Below are 19,891 nucleotides of genomic sequence, written 5' to 3'. Positions count from 1 at the left end.
AATGGAATAGGCCCATGTGGACCACAGGGTTTCCATGGGGCCTCATGGACATTTGTTATCCAAAAAGTACAGCCCGTGTATTTGTTCACTGTCAATGCCGTCAAACTTTTGGAAGGGAGCCAGGCCCATTTGGCAGTGCTGCTGGGGCCCTCCAGTGTGAGGATAGACTCGGTCCAGAAAGAGTGACCTGTGCCGGGCCAAGCTACTAGGCATCAGGAGCCTTCCCCATGAGATGCAGACCCCCACCATGGTCGTAGCTTTGGGCCACCAATCCCTCTCTCCCAAGCCTGACCCTATACTGTCACCCCTCTGGCCAACTCAGGAGGGATGACAGCAGATCTGTTAGAGCCACATGTAACAATTTCCTGCTCTTAGATTTGAGCAAAATAAACTGAGACAAAGATCGCTGGCAGGGTTCTGAGGCCCCCAACATATTATGCCATCTCCCCAGCACATCCTGTTAACCAACCAGAAGTGATTGTGTAGCTCCTTCCTGTTCAACATCTCAGGGCACCAGGGCACCCACTCTCACACATGCCAGGAGAGTCTCCTTCAGACTGACCCCTGCAGTAATCCCCGTCGGGTAAGGGGGACACCAGGAGAGAGGGCGTGTCATCATGGGTGACAATGAAGCCAGGGTAATAATGAAGGGGCAGGACCTTGATGTTAACATTGCCAATGTTTACTATAACAGTGTTGCATCAGCTTAGAATAAATAACTCATTGGTGTGGGGCTCTAACTGGTATGTGTTCAAGGCCTGGCCAAGTAAAAATGGGTATGGGTTTGTATCCAGCTAGAATTCCAAGCCAGGGGCCCTAGGGGCCCTGGGACCCGTCTCATGCTTCGGGCAGGAACAAGCCCAATCCTGTGGCTCCCAGACCAAGAGCTGGGTACAGGGCATGTACACAATGACCTTAGTTGTCCATGTGGGAGCAGTGAAAACATGGCATCATCACAGCTACCCATGTAGGTTACTGAGACAATAGGGCTGGCTGGGCTGTGACAATGCTCAGCGCTGGGACATGCATGGAAATCCACGGGGGACAGGCAGCCTCGATATCGTCTGGAGCGGAGACTCACCCGACATGAGTCCGAGCAGAAAGAGGCTCTAGAAAGATTTATGTCTGTCTCTTGTCCTGCATGAGCAACACAGCAAATGCTAAAGCACGTTTCTGCCTTTTACAAACACTGGTTTTCCTAAAAAATGTACAAGGAGGCACAGCAAACTCAGGAACCATCTTAAGAGGAAACCACACAAAGGAGGGGGAAATGGAAAAACACATGATTATCTCTGGAGCTATACATTCATATCAGACTCTTTAAAAAACAACAACTCCTGTTTAATATCGGATACAATGCTTTTTAACATAAAAAGACAAATGTGTACCTTATATTAAACTATTCTGTACAGTCGCAAGTAATGAAATAATGCAAAATGAGTCAGTTTTGTCCTTTCAAAAACCTTTCAGGAACTGTATCTTCCCTGAAAAGCCAGGAAAATAAAACCCATAGACAGATCTGATGTACACATCTCTCCAGTTCCATCTTCAGAACCCGTGTGCAACAGCCCAGGGACCTCTGGCAACTCTCACTACACACGATGGCGCCTTCCCACATCAGCATCGCTGGTTCCTTTCTTCTAGGAGCTGGTTGTCAAACATTTCTTTTTCCCTTCAGAAGATAAAAAATGACAACTTCATTTTAGTAATTAATTGTGTTTTAAAAAGCATGAAACAGAGGAGTTGATGTATGATGGGGGCAGCTTCAGTTTGGAAAGTCCTGGAGGATGGTGGGGATGGTTTGGACGACAATGTGAATGTGTCCAATGCTGCTGAATTGTCCACTTAAAAATGGTTAAGATGGCCCTGGCCAGATAGTGCAGTTGGTTAGAGCCTCGTCCGGATACCCCCAGGTTGTGGGTTCAATCCTCGGTCAGGGCATATACAAGAGTCAACTAATGAATACATACATAAGTGGAAAAATAAACTGATGTTGTTTTCTCTCTTTTCCCTCTCCACATTAAAATCATAGTAAAAGAAAAGGTTTAAATGATTTAAGATGATAAAGTTGTATTATGCATATTTTACTACAACTATATAAAGAACATTTTTAAAAAATTAATTAATCCTCGCCCGACCCGCATGGCTCAGTGGTTGAGCATCAACCTATGAATCAGGAGGTCAAAGTTTGATTCCTGGTCAGGGCACATGCCCGGGTTGCAGGCTCAATCTCCAGTGGGAGGCATGCAGGAGGTAGCCAATCAAGGATTCTTTCTCATCAATGATGTTTCTCTCTCTCTCCCTCTCCTTTCCTCTTGAAATCAATAAAATATATTTTAAAAAACAATTAATCCTCACCAAAGGATATTTTTTCCACTGATTTCTAGAGAGTGGAAGGGAAGGAGTGGGGAGAGAGACATATTGATTGGTTGCCTGCCACAGGCACTCCTACCAGGGCTGAGGAACCTGTATCCGAGGTATGGTATGTGCCTTTGACAGGGAATCAAACCCACAACCCTTGGGTCTGAAGGCCAACACTCTAACCACTAAACAACCCAGCCAGGGCAAAAAACAATTTTTAAAAGTATGAAATTTCAAATTGTCCTTTTTTGAGTGGGTGGAGGGGTTGTTAATCCTCACCCGAGGATATTTTTCTTTCCTTTTCTTTTAATTTAAAAAAAAATATATTTTATTGATTTTTTTACAGAGAGGAAGGGAGAGGGTTAGAGAGTTAGAAACATCGATGAGAGAGAAACATCGATGAGTTGCCTCCTGCACACCCCCTACTGGGGATGTGCCCACAACCAAGGTACATGCCCTTGACTGGATTTGAACCTGGGACCCTTGAGTCCGCAGGCCGATGCTCTATCCACTGAGCCAAACCGGTTAGGGCCCAAGGATATTTTTCCATTGATCCCTAGGGAGAGTGGAAGAAAAAGACAGAGAGAATTATCAATGAGAGAGAAACACATTGATTGGTTGCCTCCTGCACAAGCCCCTACCAGGGCCTGAGCCGGGGAGGACCCTGCAACCAAGGTATTTGCCCTTGACCGGAATCGAACCCGGGACATTGGGTCTGCAGGCTGACACTCTATCTACTGAGCCAAACCGTTTAGGGATCAAATTGTCCTTTTTAAGTGACTCCCAGTTAAGAAAAACTGTGTCAACAATCACTTGGCTGGCCACGGCATTCAGGATATAAATAAACACATTAATTCAGAGGTGGCTCAGGTAAACACAGGAACCTTGGAGGTAAATGTGCACACGTCAGTTCAAAACAAGAAACACGGCAGCCTGAAAATGAGCACAACAGAAACAGCACACACACCTTAGTGATGCACAGTAAAGTCCGTTTACACAACCTCTTAACTTATAAAACAAGAGGGACACGGGTATATATCATGACAGACAGACCATGTGGCTAAAAATTGGGGCGAAAGAACAGAAACAGAGGCTAATCACTAATTGTGTTCCTGAGGAATAAAATGGGGCCGGTGTTTTCACCCTAATTCAGTTATGTTAGCCGGTGAACCTCATTTCCAGTGGGCATTTGACATGTTCATGGCAGGCAGAGGCTGTGAAGAAATGCTGGCAACCCAGCAGAGAGAAGAGTGTGGAGATGGAGACAGGATCACAGGAGCAGAAGTTTGAGCTCCCAAACATAGCTACTCTGCCCAGCTTCCCCCAAGACCACTATCTTGACTGTATATGGATCGTGCCAGGCCTGAGATCCAGGAATCGAGATGCCAAATTTGTTTCCGAAGGCCCTTCCTGTCCTGTTAAATGAGCTGCATGCAGAGCCAATTGACTCTTCTGTGGGCAGCTGCACAGGAGGCCTGTCATCCCCTGAGGCCGGCAGGCAGCCCTCCTACCCTCCCTGCACACGCTGGGGCCCTGCCTGGGAAGGATGCCGAGCGTCTTCCCCGAGTGTCCTGTGACAGTGCCCAGTCAGCCCTGGAGGGAGCCCCTAGCCTGTGACTCTAGTTGAGTCTTCAGCTTGTCACTGGCACGCAGCCACGCCTGTTTCCAGCAAGACCTGGCAACATGCCCAGAAGGGATTAGGGGCTCCGGGGCCAGAACTCCAAGGGCAGCTCACCACACCAATGTGAGAGAAACGTCTTGATCAGAGCCTTCTCTGACTGGTGAATACCCATCAGGATGAGTGCTTCCTGTTTTCAAACAGCCATGCCACTGCAGCACAGGGGAGAGTTGAAAATACAGTATCGGCCCTCAGCAATCAGAGATTAGGCAGAGAGGCCGAGTACACGTCCGGGGGTCACCCTGGCTGCCCCTATAGGGTGCTACATGGGTCCTCGGTATGTATCCAGTATAGGGCCCAGGGCCCACGGCCCAAACTCGACAGAGGACAAGAACGTCCACTGCTGGCTTCACCGGGTTCGTCTGGCATTGCAACTGCCAAGTGCTAATGTATACTTTCAAGTTTATGTGACTCATGTACCAAAGTGGGTATCTAGTCCAACATATCCAGAAGAGGGGCCTCAGTCCCAGCTGCTAGCATGTGTGCAAATACAAGCCTTGGAAGATACGTTGTAAAATGGTTGGGGCAAGGCTCTGAGCAGCCTACCGGTAGCTCAGCAAAGGTCCTTTGATGTACTTCTTCTCAGCCGTCTTGTAATCTACCTTGTCCACCGCAGAAATCGCGCAGATGATGGCCTGCAAGAGGGGAACAGGTCAACACCAGGTCAGGCCACTCTCGGCGCCAAGCTATGAAGAATTAGCAAGGGGCCAGTTCGACCACATGCTGGCCTCCAGAAACGTCCCCATTTATGGCCTAAAAGATATGTATGGAACCCGTGACATCTCTGCTGTAATAAAGTTTATGAGTTAAATCAGTAACATTATCTTCTAAACTAAAGACGAGAGTTCCTGTCACTAAAAGCATATAATAACAAAAGGCAGCACCCAAACCAACAAGTGCACTTTAGAAAAATTTTGAGTTTACTGTTAAAAAATAAAAAGGTACAATAGTGATGATTTGAATACATAATAGATGCCTGATATCAAGGAATCATTGTCAATTTTTTTAGCTGAAATAATAGCATTGTGGTTATATCAAAAGACATCAGGGCCAGGTCATTCTTTGTGGGGCTGTCTTGGGTTGATGAGCAGTATCTTGGCCCCACCTCCTTGATGCCAGGAGTACACTTAGAGTGACAACCCCAAATGTTCCCAGGAAGCAGGATTATCCCATTTTAAAGATACACAAGGAAGCATTTATGAATAAAAAACATTTGGGCCCTGGCCAAGTAGCTCAGTTGGTTAGAGCATCATCCCAATGTGCCAAGGTTGCAGGTTCAATCCCCAGTTAGGGCACATACAAGAATCATCTAATAAATGCATAAATAGTTGTAACAGCAAGTTGATGTTTCTCTCTCTTTCCCCTTTCCTCTCTCTCTCTAAACTCAATTTAAAAAATTATATATATATATATATATATATATATATATATATATGTGTGTGTGTGTGTGTGTGTATATATATGTATATGTATATATATATCCCAATTTTTTTTACATGTTTGGGATTCCCCTCCGCCCAAAAAAAATAATTTGGGGGAAGGACTGGAGGCACATATGGACTGAGGTCACCATTCCAGCCAGGTAATGAGCACATAAGGGTTCACGATATTCTTTAAAAAAAAAAAAAAATATATATATATATATATATATATATATATATATATATATTTGGGACTTGCAACAATTGTAAAGTTCAACATATTTTCATTTGTCAATATCTTGTCCACACTATGCATACACACCCAGCAGTGCCCATTCTGAATTTCACAGTAACCTAGGAGCTGTGTCTGCTCCTTGCCCAGCCCAGCCCCAGTACTGAGGAAAGTTAAAACTCCCATTTCCAGAGTAAATTCTGGAACAATCACTACCAGTACATGCAGATGAAGCCTGCATCTTCTTCCCCCAGGGCTGGCGATGAGATCAGAACACCCTAGCCCTGTGCCACTGCCCACGGAATGGCCAGGAGGGCTGGGACTCCATGAATCCCCTCCAGGCAGATTCTGGAAGGGTGACATTCTAGCATCAAACCGCCCCATGCCCCATGCCTGGTACAGCCCATGCCGGGGCAAAAGTGGGCTGGGTCTATAGTTGGGCCCACACCACAGACCCCCACCACCCTCATGCACAGGATGTCTTGCTGGCCACTCACTTCAGGCAGAAGGACGTCCAGGATGAAGCGGATTTGGTCACCGTTGATCTGCGTCAGCATCCTGCTGCCTGTTTCCCGGTAGACCCCTTGCAAGTATTTCACCACCAAGTCCAGCTGTTCCTCATCTTCCAGGTACGTCTCTACACATGTCACATACTGCCCAGAGTTCAGAAACGTCTGCAGCCACCTGGATGGCTTCCTGTTCTTCAAGATGGCCCGCAGGTGGTTCTCAGCGCCCCTCGTCTTCACGATGTACTCCACCAGCTTTTGGTTGGCCCGGTCCCGGGCAGCTCGTGATCGATCGGGCAAGACTTTTCTGCAGGGCTGCCTCCTGCCCCAGGGACTACCAGCCAGAGGCATCTCAGGATCCTCATGGCAGAGCCGAGGGAATCGGGTCCCCAAGACATCCTGCTGGATGGACTTGCGGACAGGATAGCCTATAGAGAAGGCAAGGCATGCGTCTGTGGACCTGCCGGCCAGGTGGGGTCCCTTTACTATGTCCCGGGAGTATGGGGCAGACCCCAGGCCATGCGGACACTGGGGCAGCCACATTCCTAAAGGGTTCTTCCTCTGGCAGAAGCCCTCATCATTCCCTCAACTCTGCCCTTTAGCCAAGTTTAACTTGAAAGAGCAGAGCCCCTACAGCCCCCAAAAGAAGCATTAATTCATCTATCTCCCTCTTTAAGGATGGGGGGAATGGGAAAGTATGTATGTGTGACTGTCACTAAATGAAAACAGAGAGACAAGGAAGGAAGACAAAAAGTACTGTTCATATATTTTAACGTTTGGGCGTTATCACTGACAGGGCAGTTTTAGAAGTGGACCTGCTGTCCAGGCCCCTATGGCAGGGAGGGAAAGGAGACCTGGGGGTGCCCTGTGGATACCAGGCTAAACGATCCCACCATCCAGGAGAAGGCTTGGGGACCTGTTACTTTTAGACTAAAAAGCAGGCCACACTTTTCAAGAGGAGCTGGTGGACTTACTTATATTCGCTGCATAATATTCCAGGAAAGAGCCAGAGAAGGAACCACAGCCTGCAGAGGAGGGAGAAGGGGAGAAGGCGCACATGAGGCAGGCTCTAGAAACCCCTTTCAGGTTGTAGGGTCTGGATGCTCCGACAACACATCAGCCCCAATGAGACCCCTTCTAGTGGAAGGGCTGGTGCAGCACGGAGCCCGAGGCCACGAAAAGGCCAGGAGTTTCTGCTAACAAGCCTGATTCAGATTCCCAATTCCCAACAGCCCAACTTGGGGTGGACAGAAACCAGCTCTGGTTCAAAGGAGGCCCCATCTTTTGTCCATGTCCAACATCACCACCTCTTCCTGGGTGCCTGCTTGTACACCTGTACTGGGGACACAACTGTCAAGGGCTAGGCCAGACTACCATGGGGAATGGGCTGTGCTCAGCCTTGACCACCAGAGGGTCTGCAGAGGAGGCCCCCATGCTGCTGCCTCCACCCACTCCCTTTGTCCAAGGCTGTGGAGGTCCCACGTACCGAGCCGGACCCTGTAATCAGTGATCAGGGAGACACACCAGCCAATGGCCTGGTCGAAGTCCTCCTTAGCCTCATTCTGCAACAAGAGAGATAGCAGGTGTCAATAGGAGTCTGCTGGGACTCCTCTTGCCGGCTCAGTACCCTTATCTAGGAAGGGGACCCAGCAGATGGCCCCGGGCAGGCTCCCAAGGCTGGCAGGGAATGCCTGGCAAGGCCCAGCTCTGGGGCCAGGCTGCTCAGAACATAGTGCCTTGTGAGCCTGTCTCTGGGCCAGAGGCCTGAAGACTCAAAGAGAAGGTGGATAAACACCCCGAACTGCAGTTGCCATGACCATCATAGGGAGAGGACCTTCAAGTGAGAAATAAATCCTTTTAAGAGACGTCTTTGTGCCCAGCACTTAGAGGGACAGTCTAAGCCTAAAGGGAGTGACATTTGGCCACCATCAAACCAAGAACAATATAACCGGCAAGGCTCCCTGAGCTGGGACGGGTTCCCAGGAAATGTCCACAGGCTCAAGACAAACCCACGTCCTGCGTTACTGCTGCCTTGGCCTGGCCACCCTCCTGTGGTCACCACATGAAGCAGGCAAGGGATGCAAGCACAGCAAGCAGCTCTAGCGGGAGAAGGCCAAACTAACTGGCACCTGGGATGGCAGACAGTGTAGCACCAGGGAAGGAGACACACAGGGGCCTACAGATGCCACAAAGCAGTGATAGTCACCCAAGGGCCAGCAGAGACCGTGAGAGCCAATCCATCAATATTTAGAACAGGCGACACCCCCTGGATGTGCTGCTCACTGCTACTCAGAGGACCCACCTCGTGCTCCCCTACACACTCATCTCACAGGGGAATATGGGGAAGAGGAAACTGGCCACAGATGCCCTCCAGGAATCTAGACCACAAGAGGCCCACACATCATCTTGTAACAGATCCTAAGGCAAGATTCCTACTCTGCTTTCTGCACCATGGCAGCCCCTCCTCCTCCCCACCTGGGAAAGCTACCAGGACCCTAAGAATGCACATAGCACTTAGAGGAGTCAGTGGCCTGGAAGGCTGGGTGAGTAGCTCCCTGTACTTACAGACTGGCATTCAGGGAGCAGAGAACCCTATAAGACTAGAACCAGGCCCCACCGACAAGCACTCTGATGGGGGTTGGGCACCCAGCACTGGTTGTGGGTTAGATGTAGCAGACAAAACAGATGGAGCAAGGCTCACGTTGTGGAGATGGGCATATCAGGGGGGAAAGGAAGGGAAGAGTCTGGTATGGGAGCCAATCTTCCAAACGCCCACCTGTCCCTGCAGCCTGAGGCCTGATGCCTCAGGAAACAACACAGGAGTGGGCAGCGGGCTTCCCAGATCCCAGCACTCTTGAGGATACAGCTCAGACACAGACTGCTTCCCAACCTGGAAACCCAGGAAACCCTGGCAACTGCCATGGGAACCCCCAGAGTGGGTGCAGGCAGAAGCCTCACCTCCCTGCCCAGTTTTGGTTTGTATTTTTGAAAGCTGGAACAACAAAGAGCAGTGTTTCAAAACTGGACAGGGTTTTGAAGGAGCAATACCTCATGGCTCATGGGTAACAAAGCTGATCACAGAATTGTGGGGACTTGGCCACTGGAAGCAGAGCAGGTAGCCTGGGGAGTGTCCTGACCCCAACTCATGCTGTGCTCAGGCACCGGGTGGGCAGGGTCCTTACTCCAAGAGGCCCTGTGCCTCATCGCAAGGGGCGGCCTCAGAAGGAGCCAGAGGGAACAGGCCTCATGTCCAGCCTCTCTGCCACCTTAGCCCCTAGCCTGGGACAAACAGTTCCCCTGCCACAGCCTGTTTCCACCCCTGAACCACAAGACAGACAGGTGGCAAGCTCCTGGGTAGTTGAGGGCCCCGGCAGGAACCCGAGGATAGTGGCCAAAGCAGGCAGGGCAGGTGCTAGTAGCACCCTATGATAGTGGTTTCAAAGGCTACACAAAGGACAGTCATAAGGGAGCTATTTAGTGAAGCACAGATAACAAGCAACCTACCAGAAGCGCCTGCTTCTCTTTACAGTCGAAGTGCTTCAGCCTCTTGAGAGGCACTGTGATGCTGCAGAAAGCAGAGGCAAGGTAACAGAGACGTAAGGCACCACGTGAACAGACATTGTCTTCCTCTGACAGTTAGGAGGGGCCTCTGCCAGACCAGGTCACCCAAGGCAACTGCTGTGCCCAGGTGCCCAAGGAAGCCCCTTGGAGCCATGCCCTGGAGTGACAGGTACCCTTGCATGGGTCCCTAAGGGGACAGAGATGCCAGGGCCCAATCTCTACACTGCTGGTGACCAAAGGAGGGGTGGCAGCACCGAAGTGCCAGAGGATCAGACAGGACCAGCTCTACAGTAGCTTCGGTGCAGAGTGGTGTGGTGCCTGCTGAGCTCGCTGGGAGCAGTGACACATTGTGTGTATTCTCATCCCAGGACCAAGGGCAAGTTGAGAAAGACCGACAACTATCCACATGACAAAATTCAGACTAAGGCAGGGTCCCTGTTCACAACCTGCATGGAGGGAGCCACCTTTGCTAGTTTCTGGGAAATGGGGGTCTGGTGCATGTCTGGCTGGGTGGCCTTTCAAAGCCCGCAAATAAAGGTTGGGAAACTGAGCTGTGTGACCTGGCAGGCCCCGGATGCCTGCTCCCCAGCGCCTATTCCGGGAAGCGTCCGTAAAGAGCCAGGGATGATGGGCTCACCCTCGCCCTTTCGGGTCCATGTGTCCTTCAATGAAAAGCACACTCGCTTTCTTTTCTCTCCGCTTCACGTTCTTGACCTATGGGCAAAGCCAAGAAAACAAAGCATCAAGAAACCAGGAAAAGCCATGGGTTTTAAATCCTTTTTTGACACCATCTCATTGAGCAAGAGGTAACCAACTGACACCTGTGACAGGGAATGCCGCTGGCTGGGGGACTGAAGTGAAGTCCACATGGTAACATGCTTACGAACTGCCCAAGTTTTGCTGCATGCATGGCTCTAAGGCAGTGGTTCTCAACCTTCTGGCCCTTTAAATACAGTTCCTCATGTTGTGACCCAACCATAAAATTATTTTCGTTGCTACTTCATAACTGTAATGTTGCTACTGTTATGAATCATAATGTAAATATCTGATATGCAGGATGGTCTTAGGCGACCCCTGTGAAAGGGTCGTCCGACCCCCAAAGGGGTTGCGACCCACAGGTTGAGAACCGCTGCTCTAAGGGGTTTGACAACTGAGCAGAATCAGGCAGGGTTTTCTTAAAATTTTAAATAAAAGAAACTACTTCTGCTGTTAGCAGTCACCTCTATGTAATTGCCATGGCTGACTGACCTGTGGCCAAGCAGGGCTAGTTCAGGACCAGCCAAGGGCACGAGACAGAGGCAGGGCCTGACCCAAACCCATGTCCTTGGACAAAAGGGCCAAGGAGCCCCTTTCTGTATTGCCTCACAGGCTGCACACAGGGTTCACTGACAAGGGTGGGTGTGGACACCGATGCCCCAAGAATGTCATGTTGGTGACCCGTTAACCAGCAGGGCCCCCAGGGAAGTGGTGGAAATGAGGAAAGGGCTGAAAGGGCAGAGAAAAGGGTGCCTACTGTAAGCAGGTTGTGACATCTCTTGGGAAGGGGGTACTGGAGGGAGGAGGGGGCCCCGGTAAAGGCTACCACAATTGTGCCAGGGGCTTTCTGAAACGCCCACTCACCAGATGTGTGCTCTAGCTACAAATTCTATCCACAAACACTGCAGGGTCTGCCCTTCCTGAAGCCATGCTGCTGCCCTGTGCAAGGAGGCCCGCTGACTGCAGGTCAGACTCATCCAGACAACACAGCTGCTCCTGACTAGACTAATACCTTTCCAACTTAAAGGCCACTGTCTCTCACTAAAAATTAAAGAACTCTGGCTAGAATTATGCAGATCCTGTCTCAGCTGAAGAAAGATAAAGAGTAGCCAAGACAGTGCCTTTGCCTAAACAATAAACTGATTGTTTGCAACATCCAGCTTAAAAGCAAATCCTCAAACTTGGCTACATTTGAGCTTATTCACCACAGTGGGGCACTGGGCAGGATCTCAAATGCCTGTTTTTATTTATTTATTATTTACTGATTTGATTTATTTTAGACAGAGAGAGGAAGGAGGAAAAGAGAGAGGAAAAACCCCCCACAAAACACTGATTTGTTGTTCCACTATTTATGCATTATTGGTTGATACTTACATGTGCCCTGATCGGGGACTGAACCTGCAACCTTGGCATTATCAGGTTGATGCTCTAACCAAATGAGCTACTTGGCCAGGACCTCAAATGCCTTTTTTCATATGCACAATGGCTTCCTACCCCAAAATCTAAAAGACTAAAAAGCTCCTACAGAGGAGAAACTCTGAAATGCACACTTAAAATGAATAAATGGTGGATATTTTTTTCAAGCAGGTTTTCTGAGCCTGGTGGTGAAAATCTGACGGGTAAACGTTATGAGTGGTGACACCATGACTACACTCCCTTTATTCAGGTACATGTGTTTTCAGAAATCCTGCCTCTAAGCCCAACACTTTTCCTAGAAATAATGTGAAAACATTTGCCAGGTTCAACATTGAGGGGGCCAAGTAACTGCACTTAGGAGATAGAGTTGTTCTTACCACTGCGGGCCAGAAGGGGTACTTTTGGTATTTAAGCCAGACCAGCATTCCTACTTCAAACGAACTTGGTTCTAGAATTAAAAAGAAAGAAAAACAAAAAGACAGAACAGATAAGTCAGATCCATGGCAAGCAGCAAATGCATCAGCTTGAGAAAACAGTTACTGTGATAATGTTTAAATATGACGTTACCACAGCTCACTTAAAAGATCTCAAGGACTGCCCTAGCTGGTTTGGCTCAGTGGATAGACTGTCAGCCCGAGAACTGAACAGTCACGGGTCGATTTTGGTCAAGCACACCGAGCAGTTAAGAGTGAGGCACCATGTTAGTTTCCAAATGGTGACAACATGCCATAGTCACACAGTGTTTGTGAAACAGGGGAAGCTGGTAGCAGGGACTCTGTACCATGTTAACGTCTCTGTAAATCTCAAATTACTCCAAAATAAACTTTTTAAAAAAGTGTTGATAGAAAACAGAAAGGAGCCAGTAGCACGCAATGAAGACCCAACGTGAAAACTCAGTTTCTGAGAAGCTCATCTGTCTGAGGAACTGGAGACTTTAAGGGAAAAGAAGGAGAATTATTTAAATAACCATCAGAGAACTATAAAGTCATTTCTGAACAAAATTAAACTATTTTCCACCAAAAACTCCCAAATGAGTAAATAATCTAAATGTTTAAAAAACTGGGTAACAAAACCTTGGAGAAGGCTGGTATTTGACAAAGAGCCAAGATCCTTTGTCTGACACTACTGTGGGAGAAGGGAGGCGTGCTGTCCAACTATCTAACAGTTAAAAGTTTACAGAGTGAGAAGCGAGACTGAGGGAGGACAGAGGCAAACTGGGAAACTGCCTTCCACAGGTCTGTGAGGGGCTGTTTTCCCCTGAGAAGCCTCCCTTCCTCAGAAGACAATGGGTCCAGGTGCAGACGGCCAACTAAGAGACCAAGAGTAAAGATCCAGACAGAATACCCACACCAAATGGAAGCAGACACCAGGAGAAAAAGCAAATACCCAAGTTTGGGGGCCAAGGCAACCTGACCCCCTGCTGGTGGCTGTGGGGATGGACATGCTCCTCTGGAAGAAGGCAGTGTCCCTTCTGTGGCCCAGGAAGCCCTGCTCCAGGAGCTGATGCTACGGAGTTATTTCCCAGAAGCGTGTGCCACAGACACTGTGGCCCCAGAGCTGTGGGACAATCTAGACACTGACGGTAGCTAAGGCTCAGTATGTGATCACCCATCAATCCTAGTAAATAGTAACTAGTTTCCACTGAGAATAATCAGAACACCATGTGGAAATGTAAAAAATGTCCGAATTATGCCCTGGCCAGTGCTCAGTGGTTAGAGCGTTGGCCTACAGACTGAAGGGTCGCAGTTGGGAAAAGACTGCGTGACAAGGGTATGTAGGCGGCATGGGAGACATGGGACACCCTGGGGCTGTACGTGGCTTCCTTGTCCTGCAAGCTGTTGCCATTGGAAGGCTAGGGGACAGGTCTCCATCCTTTCCTGTGCTAGTTCTGCAACATCCTGTGAATCTACAATTCTTTCAAAATCAAAAGGTTAAAAAAAAAAAGACAAAAACACTAGATTCTGTTAACCTGAGAGGGTAATAGGCAAGTCTAACAAGGGAACTGGTTCTCAATCAATTATTTCAGAAAACTAAAGGACCTGGTGGTGTTGGTGTACATTCTGGGTCCCCAGCTCTTATCTGTCCAGGGTGGTCTGTTCAGAGCAGGCAACATGTGTGGGAGGGAGAGAACTCCTGCCTCTAAAAGACACACAGGCACCATCTCCAAAGGCCTATAAGGGGGGCCAGGCCACACTCCAACGGTGGCTGGGGAGCCCACCTGTTTGATTGTCCTGTTCCCACGAGGGACAAGGAAAGAAAGCCCCGTGCTGACAAAGAGTCTCTCCTTCCTTTGTGTGGTTTAGCTTAAGGCAGGGAACCAAAAATTAGGCACTTTCCAAGGTCTTGGCTCAGTAGGAGAAAAATGAAAGAGCAATAGACCTTCAGGCAAAGGTGTCAGAGGTCCAGGAACGCATATTTCCTTCCAGAGGATTGAGACATCCGAGAGTGTTCCCCCTACCCCTGGGTCATTCTCAAGCCTTACCGTGATATAAAAGGATTCTTGGGGGCTCCTCCTCCTCCTCATCCTCCTCCAGGATGGAATTAACAGGATCAAACTCCATTGACTCTTCAGAAGACTGATGGTCTGCCAAAAATGTCAGATTAGGCTTTCATGGTGAATGACTCATCCCCCAAGAAACACTTTGTGATCTGTGACCATAAGTGAAAACAGATCCATGTTACACAGACTTCCACAGTGCCCGATTCGAGTGGGGCACATTTCCATTAGAGGGCATTTAAAAGACAAATACATGAGACAGAGGCTGAGACAGAGAGGGGATGTCCAGGCTGGAAGGCAAAAAAACAATGGAAGTCACAAGAGATTGACTGGATTCTGGGCAGGATCCCTTTCAGGTGCGAAGCATTCAGTGGATATGCAGGGACAGTGACACAACTGGGAGACAAGGCAGGGCTGTAGTCACAACACAGGGAGGTTGCAAACAGTTCCCTGCAGCCTGCAAATATGCCAGGGTATGGGCCTCATGAAGGAAGTTTAGACTCAGGGCAGAACCCTGAGCAGCAGGTGGGTAGTGAGAACTCGAGACACCCCAGCAAGCAGAAATGAAGAGTTCTCAATTAGCGTTTCAAAAATAAGTGGGGTGTTACGATGTGAAAATGGAAAAAATCATAGAGTCTGACTGCAGCTGCATAGAAATGTGTCTACACGGGAAGTCAGAAACCTCTATAGTGAGTTCATCACTTAGAGCAGCGGATCTCAACCTGTGGGTCGAGACCCTTTGGGGGTCGAACAACCCTTTCACAGGGGTCGCCTAAGACCATCGGAAAACACATATATAATTACATATTGTTTTTGTGATTAATCACTATGCTTTAATTATGTTCAATTTGTAACAATGAAAATACATCCTGCATATCAGATATTTACATTATGATTCATAACAGTAACGAAAATAATTTTATGGTTGGGGGTCACCACAACACGAGGAACTGTATTAAAGGGTCACGGCATTAGGAAAGTTGAGAACCACTGACTTAGAGATTCCTGTGTTCTCACTTCTGCAACCGTTTAAGAAAAAAGGAGTCAATCCTGGAAGGGAGCATTCTCACAAATACAGTGCCGCCCACGACAGGTCTGCAGGCACACTGCCCCAGGCCCACTCCAACTCCTCCCTCCCCTTCAAAACAAAAACAACAACACAAATATGGGGACAAGTGGAGTCATTAAAGCCCAGTTCAAGAGTCAGACAAAAAAGGAACTGGGAAATCTTTGTTTTGGATCTATTCTGGTACTGATCTCATTAAGATCTGGTTAAAAATACATGGGGCCTGGCTCTGGATCTGGCTGAGGGAAGATCAGAACCCCACCCTGTCCCAGCGCCAAAACAGACCTACCTTCCTCCAGGACAGGAAGACTTGTGTTATCGGAGGGAGTGAGGAGGATGGAAGGGCCAAGTCTACTGGTACTTCCCAGAGTCATGCATCCCCTTAGCCCTGACCTCTGGCTGCCACCAGAGCACAGCTGCTTACCGGGTGGGCCGTGAACATCCGGGTAGGCTGGGTGCACAGTGGGGCTGCCTGATGGCGAAACTGAGTGGCGACCTTTGGCACACAGACCCTGCTCCATAGCTGCAGAAGGTGAGCTCAGGACTGCAGAGCTGTCCGTCTTTTCCTCACTCTCTCTTTCCTGATCTCCCACTGAAAGTGAAGAGCCATTCTGACACCTGCTGGGCTCCTGTGCCAAATTCCTTCCCCTTTTACTCAGGGTCGTCCCATTTTTGAGGTGTATTCTTGACCCACTCCGGTCCCGAGAGCCACCTCCAGCTGAGACCACCCGGATAAGTGGGCTTTCATTTTCCCCAACCCCCTTCTTGTTGTCCATTTGGCACTTGATCTCATTTTCACTAGTGGACGAGCCCGACAGCTTCTGATGTCCGCGTAGCCTCCTCTCAGATCCGGAACTGCCCAACACCCCCTCATGGAGAAGAGATGAAGGGTTGGGATCACAGAGTGAGGATGCCAGTTCCATGTGCTTCTCTCCTGCAGACACAGCAGTTCTTTCTTCCCTTGAAGAGTTTTCTTGATGAGAATGGGTTTTCTCATTCAAAATATCCAGAGCCACTCTAAGTGACCGTCTGTAGGTCAACTCCTCCACAGGTTTGGCTGAAACCTTGTTCTGTGAGGCTGAAGGATGGTAAATAAACAAAGCCTGGTGACGTCCAGGTGCCCGGGCACTGCCATCAGAGCATCACTTTACAGGCTCTGTCTCATTCTATAGCTAGTTTTCCACCGAAAGGGAGAACTGACACTTCTCCTCTGTCTTCCCCAAAGGGGGACAGAGCTGCAAAACCATAACTGGCTGTGGTCTGCATTCAGGGCTGCAGGGCTCAGTTTTTTATTTTTATTTTATTTTATTTTTTAAAAATATATTTTATTGATTTTTACAGAGAGGAATAGAGTCAGAAACATCTATGGGAGAGAAACATTGATCAGCTGCCTCCTGCACACCTCCTATTGGGGATGTGTCCGAAACCAAGGTACATGCACTTGACCGGAATCGAACCTGGGACCTTCCAGTCCGCAGGTCGACGCTCTATCCACTGAGCCAAACCAGTTAGGGCAGGGCTCAGTTTTTTAAAAGAACAAATTGAATAATCCTAACTTGATTGAGTGACAAAAATAAATTCCTCCAGATTACAAAATAATCTTGCCAGTAAAACATATTCAAATGTTTCACAAATCCTCTTGTAGTCTGACAACTTCCAATTCGATCAAGGTCAATGAGAACCCACTCCAAGGAAATAAAAAATTGGGAGGGCCCAGCCAGTGTGGCTCAGGGGTTGAGCGTCAACCTATGAACGGTTCTATTCCTGGAGGTCATGGTTCTATTCCTGGTCAGAGCACAGGCATGACTGCCAGTGGGGGGGCGTGCAGGAGGCAGCCGATCAATGATTCTCTCCCATCACTGATGTTTCTATCTCGCTCTCTCCCTTCCTCTCTGTAATTAACAAAAATATATTAAAAAGAGAACTTGGGAGGAATGCATTCTGGGGTGGAGGGTAGGGTGGGAAATAGCCGACTGAAAGGACTCCTTGTTGGCAGGTCAATTTTCCATACTTTTCTGCAAGGGTATCTCAAAGGCAGGAAAGAGCACTCCGGGCATTGAGTTCAGCCTGGCCTCTCTGCTGAAACAGTGTCATTTATTCATTCCAACACACAGACCTGATGCTATTCATGGGAACTAGTGACAAATGCAATCTCCCAGCTCAGCGGGTATAACCTCCATCAACACAGGACTTCTTGTGATTCATATAAAAGCACCCACCAACAACTGGCCTCCAACACAACCTGAGCAAACAGATGGTGGCAACTGAGAGGTGATGGTTGACATGCCCAGGGTGTGCAAGGGTGAAACCTGCTTTGAAAAATAAACAGCTGCTTTTCCAAAGGCACAGGAACACAGACCCTATTTTATAAACACCATGGTAAGGAATTCTGGATGACAAGACTAACTGGTGAGTGTCTACGTGTCCTTTGGTAAGGCCTCACAGTTCCTTACCCAGTAAGGCAGCGATGTCCTCGATGTGGGACTTCCTCAGAATCTTGGCTTCTGTGCTTTTCACTCTCACCCTGCAGGGAAAGAAATGACTGTTATATACTACCTGCTACCCACCAAGGCCATGGAGTTTCAAACATGTTTTCTTTAGATTACAAAAGAATTAGGCTTGTTTTCTTCCTTCTCAACTTTCCACTTAAACCAAGTTACAGCCAACTAGGAATCCATGTGCCTGAGGTTTGAGTCAGCAAGGACCCTAGTGAATAATTCATGTGGGGTTGTTTCCTCTTTTAAAAAGACAGAAAAGGTTGGCTGGATTTAAGAGTAAAAATGAATTCAAATTGTGACTTTAATAAAGCACATCCTACTTTCAACTGCACAAATAACTCCTTCAGTTAGATTTTCAGAGTACAGATAATGTCACTAATAGATGTTTACAGCTCAGCAGGTGTGTTTTAGTTTAAAAGGATGTGCTTTCTTTTCAAATTCCAGTATTCAATTACCTCCCCAGCTGCAGGGAAAGTGTGAGCTGGGGACTAAACAAGCTTAGAGGCTCTGAAGAAAGAGGGTGGGGAGCTGCAAAGGGAGCCCACTGGGTTTTATTTTAATTCTCTATTTAGAATTGGGAATTCTTCCACCAGACACACGATGCCAGTCCTACTCGATCTGAGTATTTTTATCTTCTTTCTAGATAATCTTATGTCCTTCCATTCCAGGTAATCAAGAGAACAGTAATGTGCTGCCAGAATCATGGGTGTGCCTTCTGAGTTCTAAACAATAGTTTATTAGAGGGACTGACTCAAAATCAAATATTTCAAAACTGATGGGTCTATTACACAAATGGGGGTGGGGGGGGTGGGGGGAGAAGACACAAATCAGTGGGCAGGAAATACCCCTATTTCAACACCAATGATGAGAGTTTACACTAGTGTAATTTTATATTTATTCAATTTTTGTACTGGTCTCCCTGGAGATCACACGCCTCGTGTAGATCTTCAATTTCCAAACTGACATAAAATTAAAATCAGCTACTTTCTTCTTAAGATTATGATGAGCACTAATCAGTTACAGTAACTGAAGAGTTAATAAGCCTTTAGGCATACACTTCACTTTTTTGGTGGGGGCATGGTAATCAGAAATCCCATCCTATCCTATAATAAAAGGCTAATATGGAAATAGACCAAACAGCGGAACCAAACCACCAAACAACCAGTCGCTATGAGGTGCGCCGACCACCAGGGGGTGTGTGCAGAACATGGCAGGTGTTGGCCGCGCTGGGATGGTGGAGCAGGTGAGTGGGGTCGCCAGACCAAGGCGGGGCACCCGTCGCTGTCATTGGGGCAAGCCTCTGGTGGTTACTGAAAATTCTTTGCTCCTGCATGCCTTGGCACTCTCACCTGCTCCCAGCACTCGTACCTGCTCCCGGTGCCAGCCCGGCTCGCACCCACTGCTGGTGCCTGGAGCCGGTCCTGATCACTCGGTGCCATCAGCGGGTGCAAGCTGTGGCTGCTGGTCCCGATCACCCCTGAGGGCTTCTCTACCTCCCCCTACTCCTGAGGGGCAATCGGGGAAGCAGCCACCCTTTGCACCCACTGACGGTGCCAGCCCAATCGCTCTGTGCTGTCAGTGGGTGCAAGTGTGGCTGGTACAGCAGGAGGGGCCAGGCGGGGACACCCCTGTGCCCACTGCAGCCTCACAGCCCACAGTTTCTTTCAAGGTGCACGAATTCGTGCACTGGGCCCTAGTAAGGAAATAAAAGTCTTAAAAAAACTGTAACACTTAACTTTTTGTCTAAGGAGAGTATTTGAACATTTAGAAAAAATCTCTTTTTTTTCTTGGTTGTTGACATCTCAGTTCTGGCCAAAACCTATGTTTAAAAAAAAAAAAATCCTTGTTATTAAGACGACAACAAACAATTGACACATAGTAAGAAGCAGTGACAACAGG

At 48.3% G+C, this 19,891-nt stretch overlaps 1 protein-coding gene across 1 annotated transcript in view; it reads right to left on the bottom strand.

The window, feature by feature from the left end:
- Positions 1 to 1,319: 1,319 nt before the first annotated feature.
- Positions 1,320 to 19,891, bottom strand: part of LOC102423526 (PWWP domain-containing protein MUM1) — a 20,389-nt gene continuing 1,817 nt past the window's right edge. The window contains exons 2-13 of the mRNA XM_006101792.3: positions 19,729 to 19,811; positions 17,948 to 18,018; positions 15,919 to 16,572; positions 14,414 to 14,515; positions 12,309 to 12,379; positions 10,397 to 10,473; positions 9,703 to 9,763; positions 7,685 to 7,760; positions 7,173 to 7,223; positions 6,190 to 6,626; positions 4,586 to 4,674; positions 1,320 to 1,672 (exon numbers count right to left, since the gene is read on the bottom strand). Of these exons, the coding sequence (XP_006101854.1) occupies positions 1,618 to 1,672; positions 4,586 to 4,674; positions 6,190 to 6,626; positions 7,173 to 7,223; positions 7,685 to 7,760; positions 9,703 to 9,763; positions 10,397 to 10,473; positions 12,309 to 12,379; positions 14,414 to 14,515; positions 15,919 to 16,572; positions 17,948 to 18,018; positions 19,729 to 19,811 (1,827 nt within the window). The 3' untranslated portion in view covers positions 1,320 to 1,617. The remainder of the gene's footprint in view (positions 1,673 to 4,585; positions 4,675 to 6,189; positions 6,627 to 7,172; positions 7,224 to 7,684; positions 7,761 to 9,702; positions 9,764 to 10,396; positions 10,474 to 12,308; positions 12,380 to 14,413; positions 14,516 to 15,918; positions 16,573 to 17,947; positions 18,019 to 19,728; positions 19,812 to 19,891) is intronic.

This window comes from Myotis lucifugus, unplaced genomic scaffold, assembly GCF_000147115.1.
Source record: "Myotis lucifugus unplaced genomic scaffold, Myoluc2.0 scaffold_383, whole genome shotgun sequence".
NCBI classification, from domain to species: domain Eukaryota; kingdom Metazoa; phylum Chordata; class Mammalia; order Chiroptera; family Vespertilionidae; genus Myotis; species Myotis lucifugus.
Note: the sequence above shows the minus strand (reverse complement) of the source record. Positions and strands in the feature narration are given on the sequence as shown.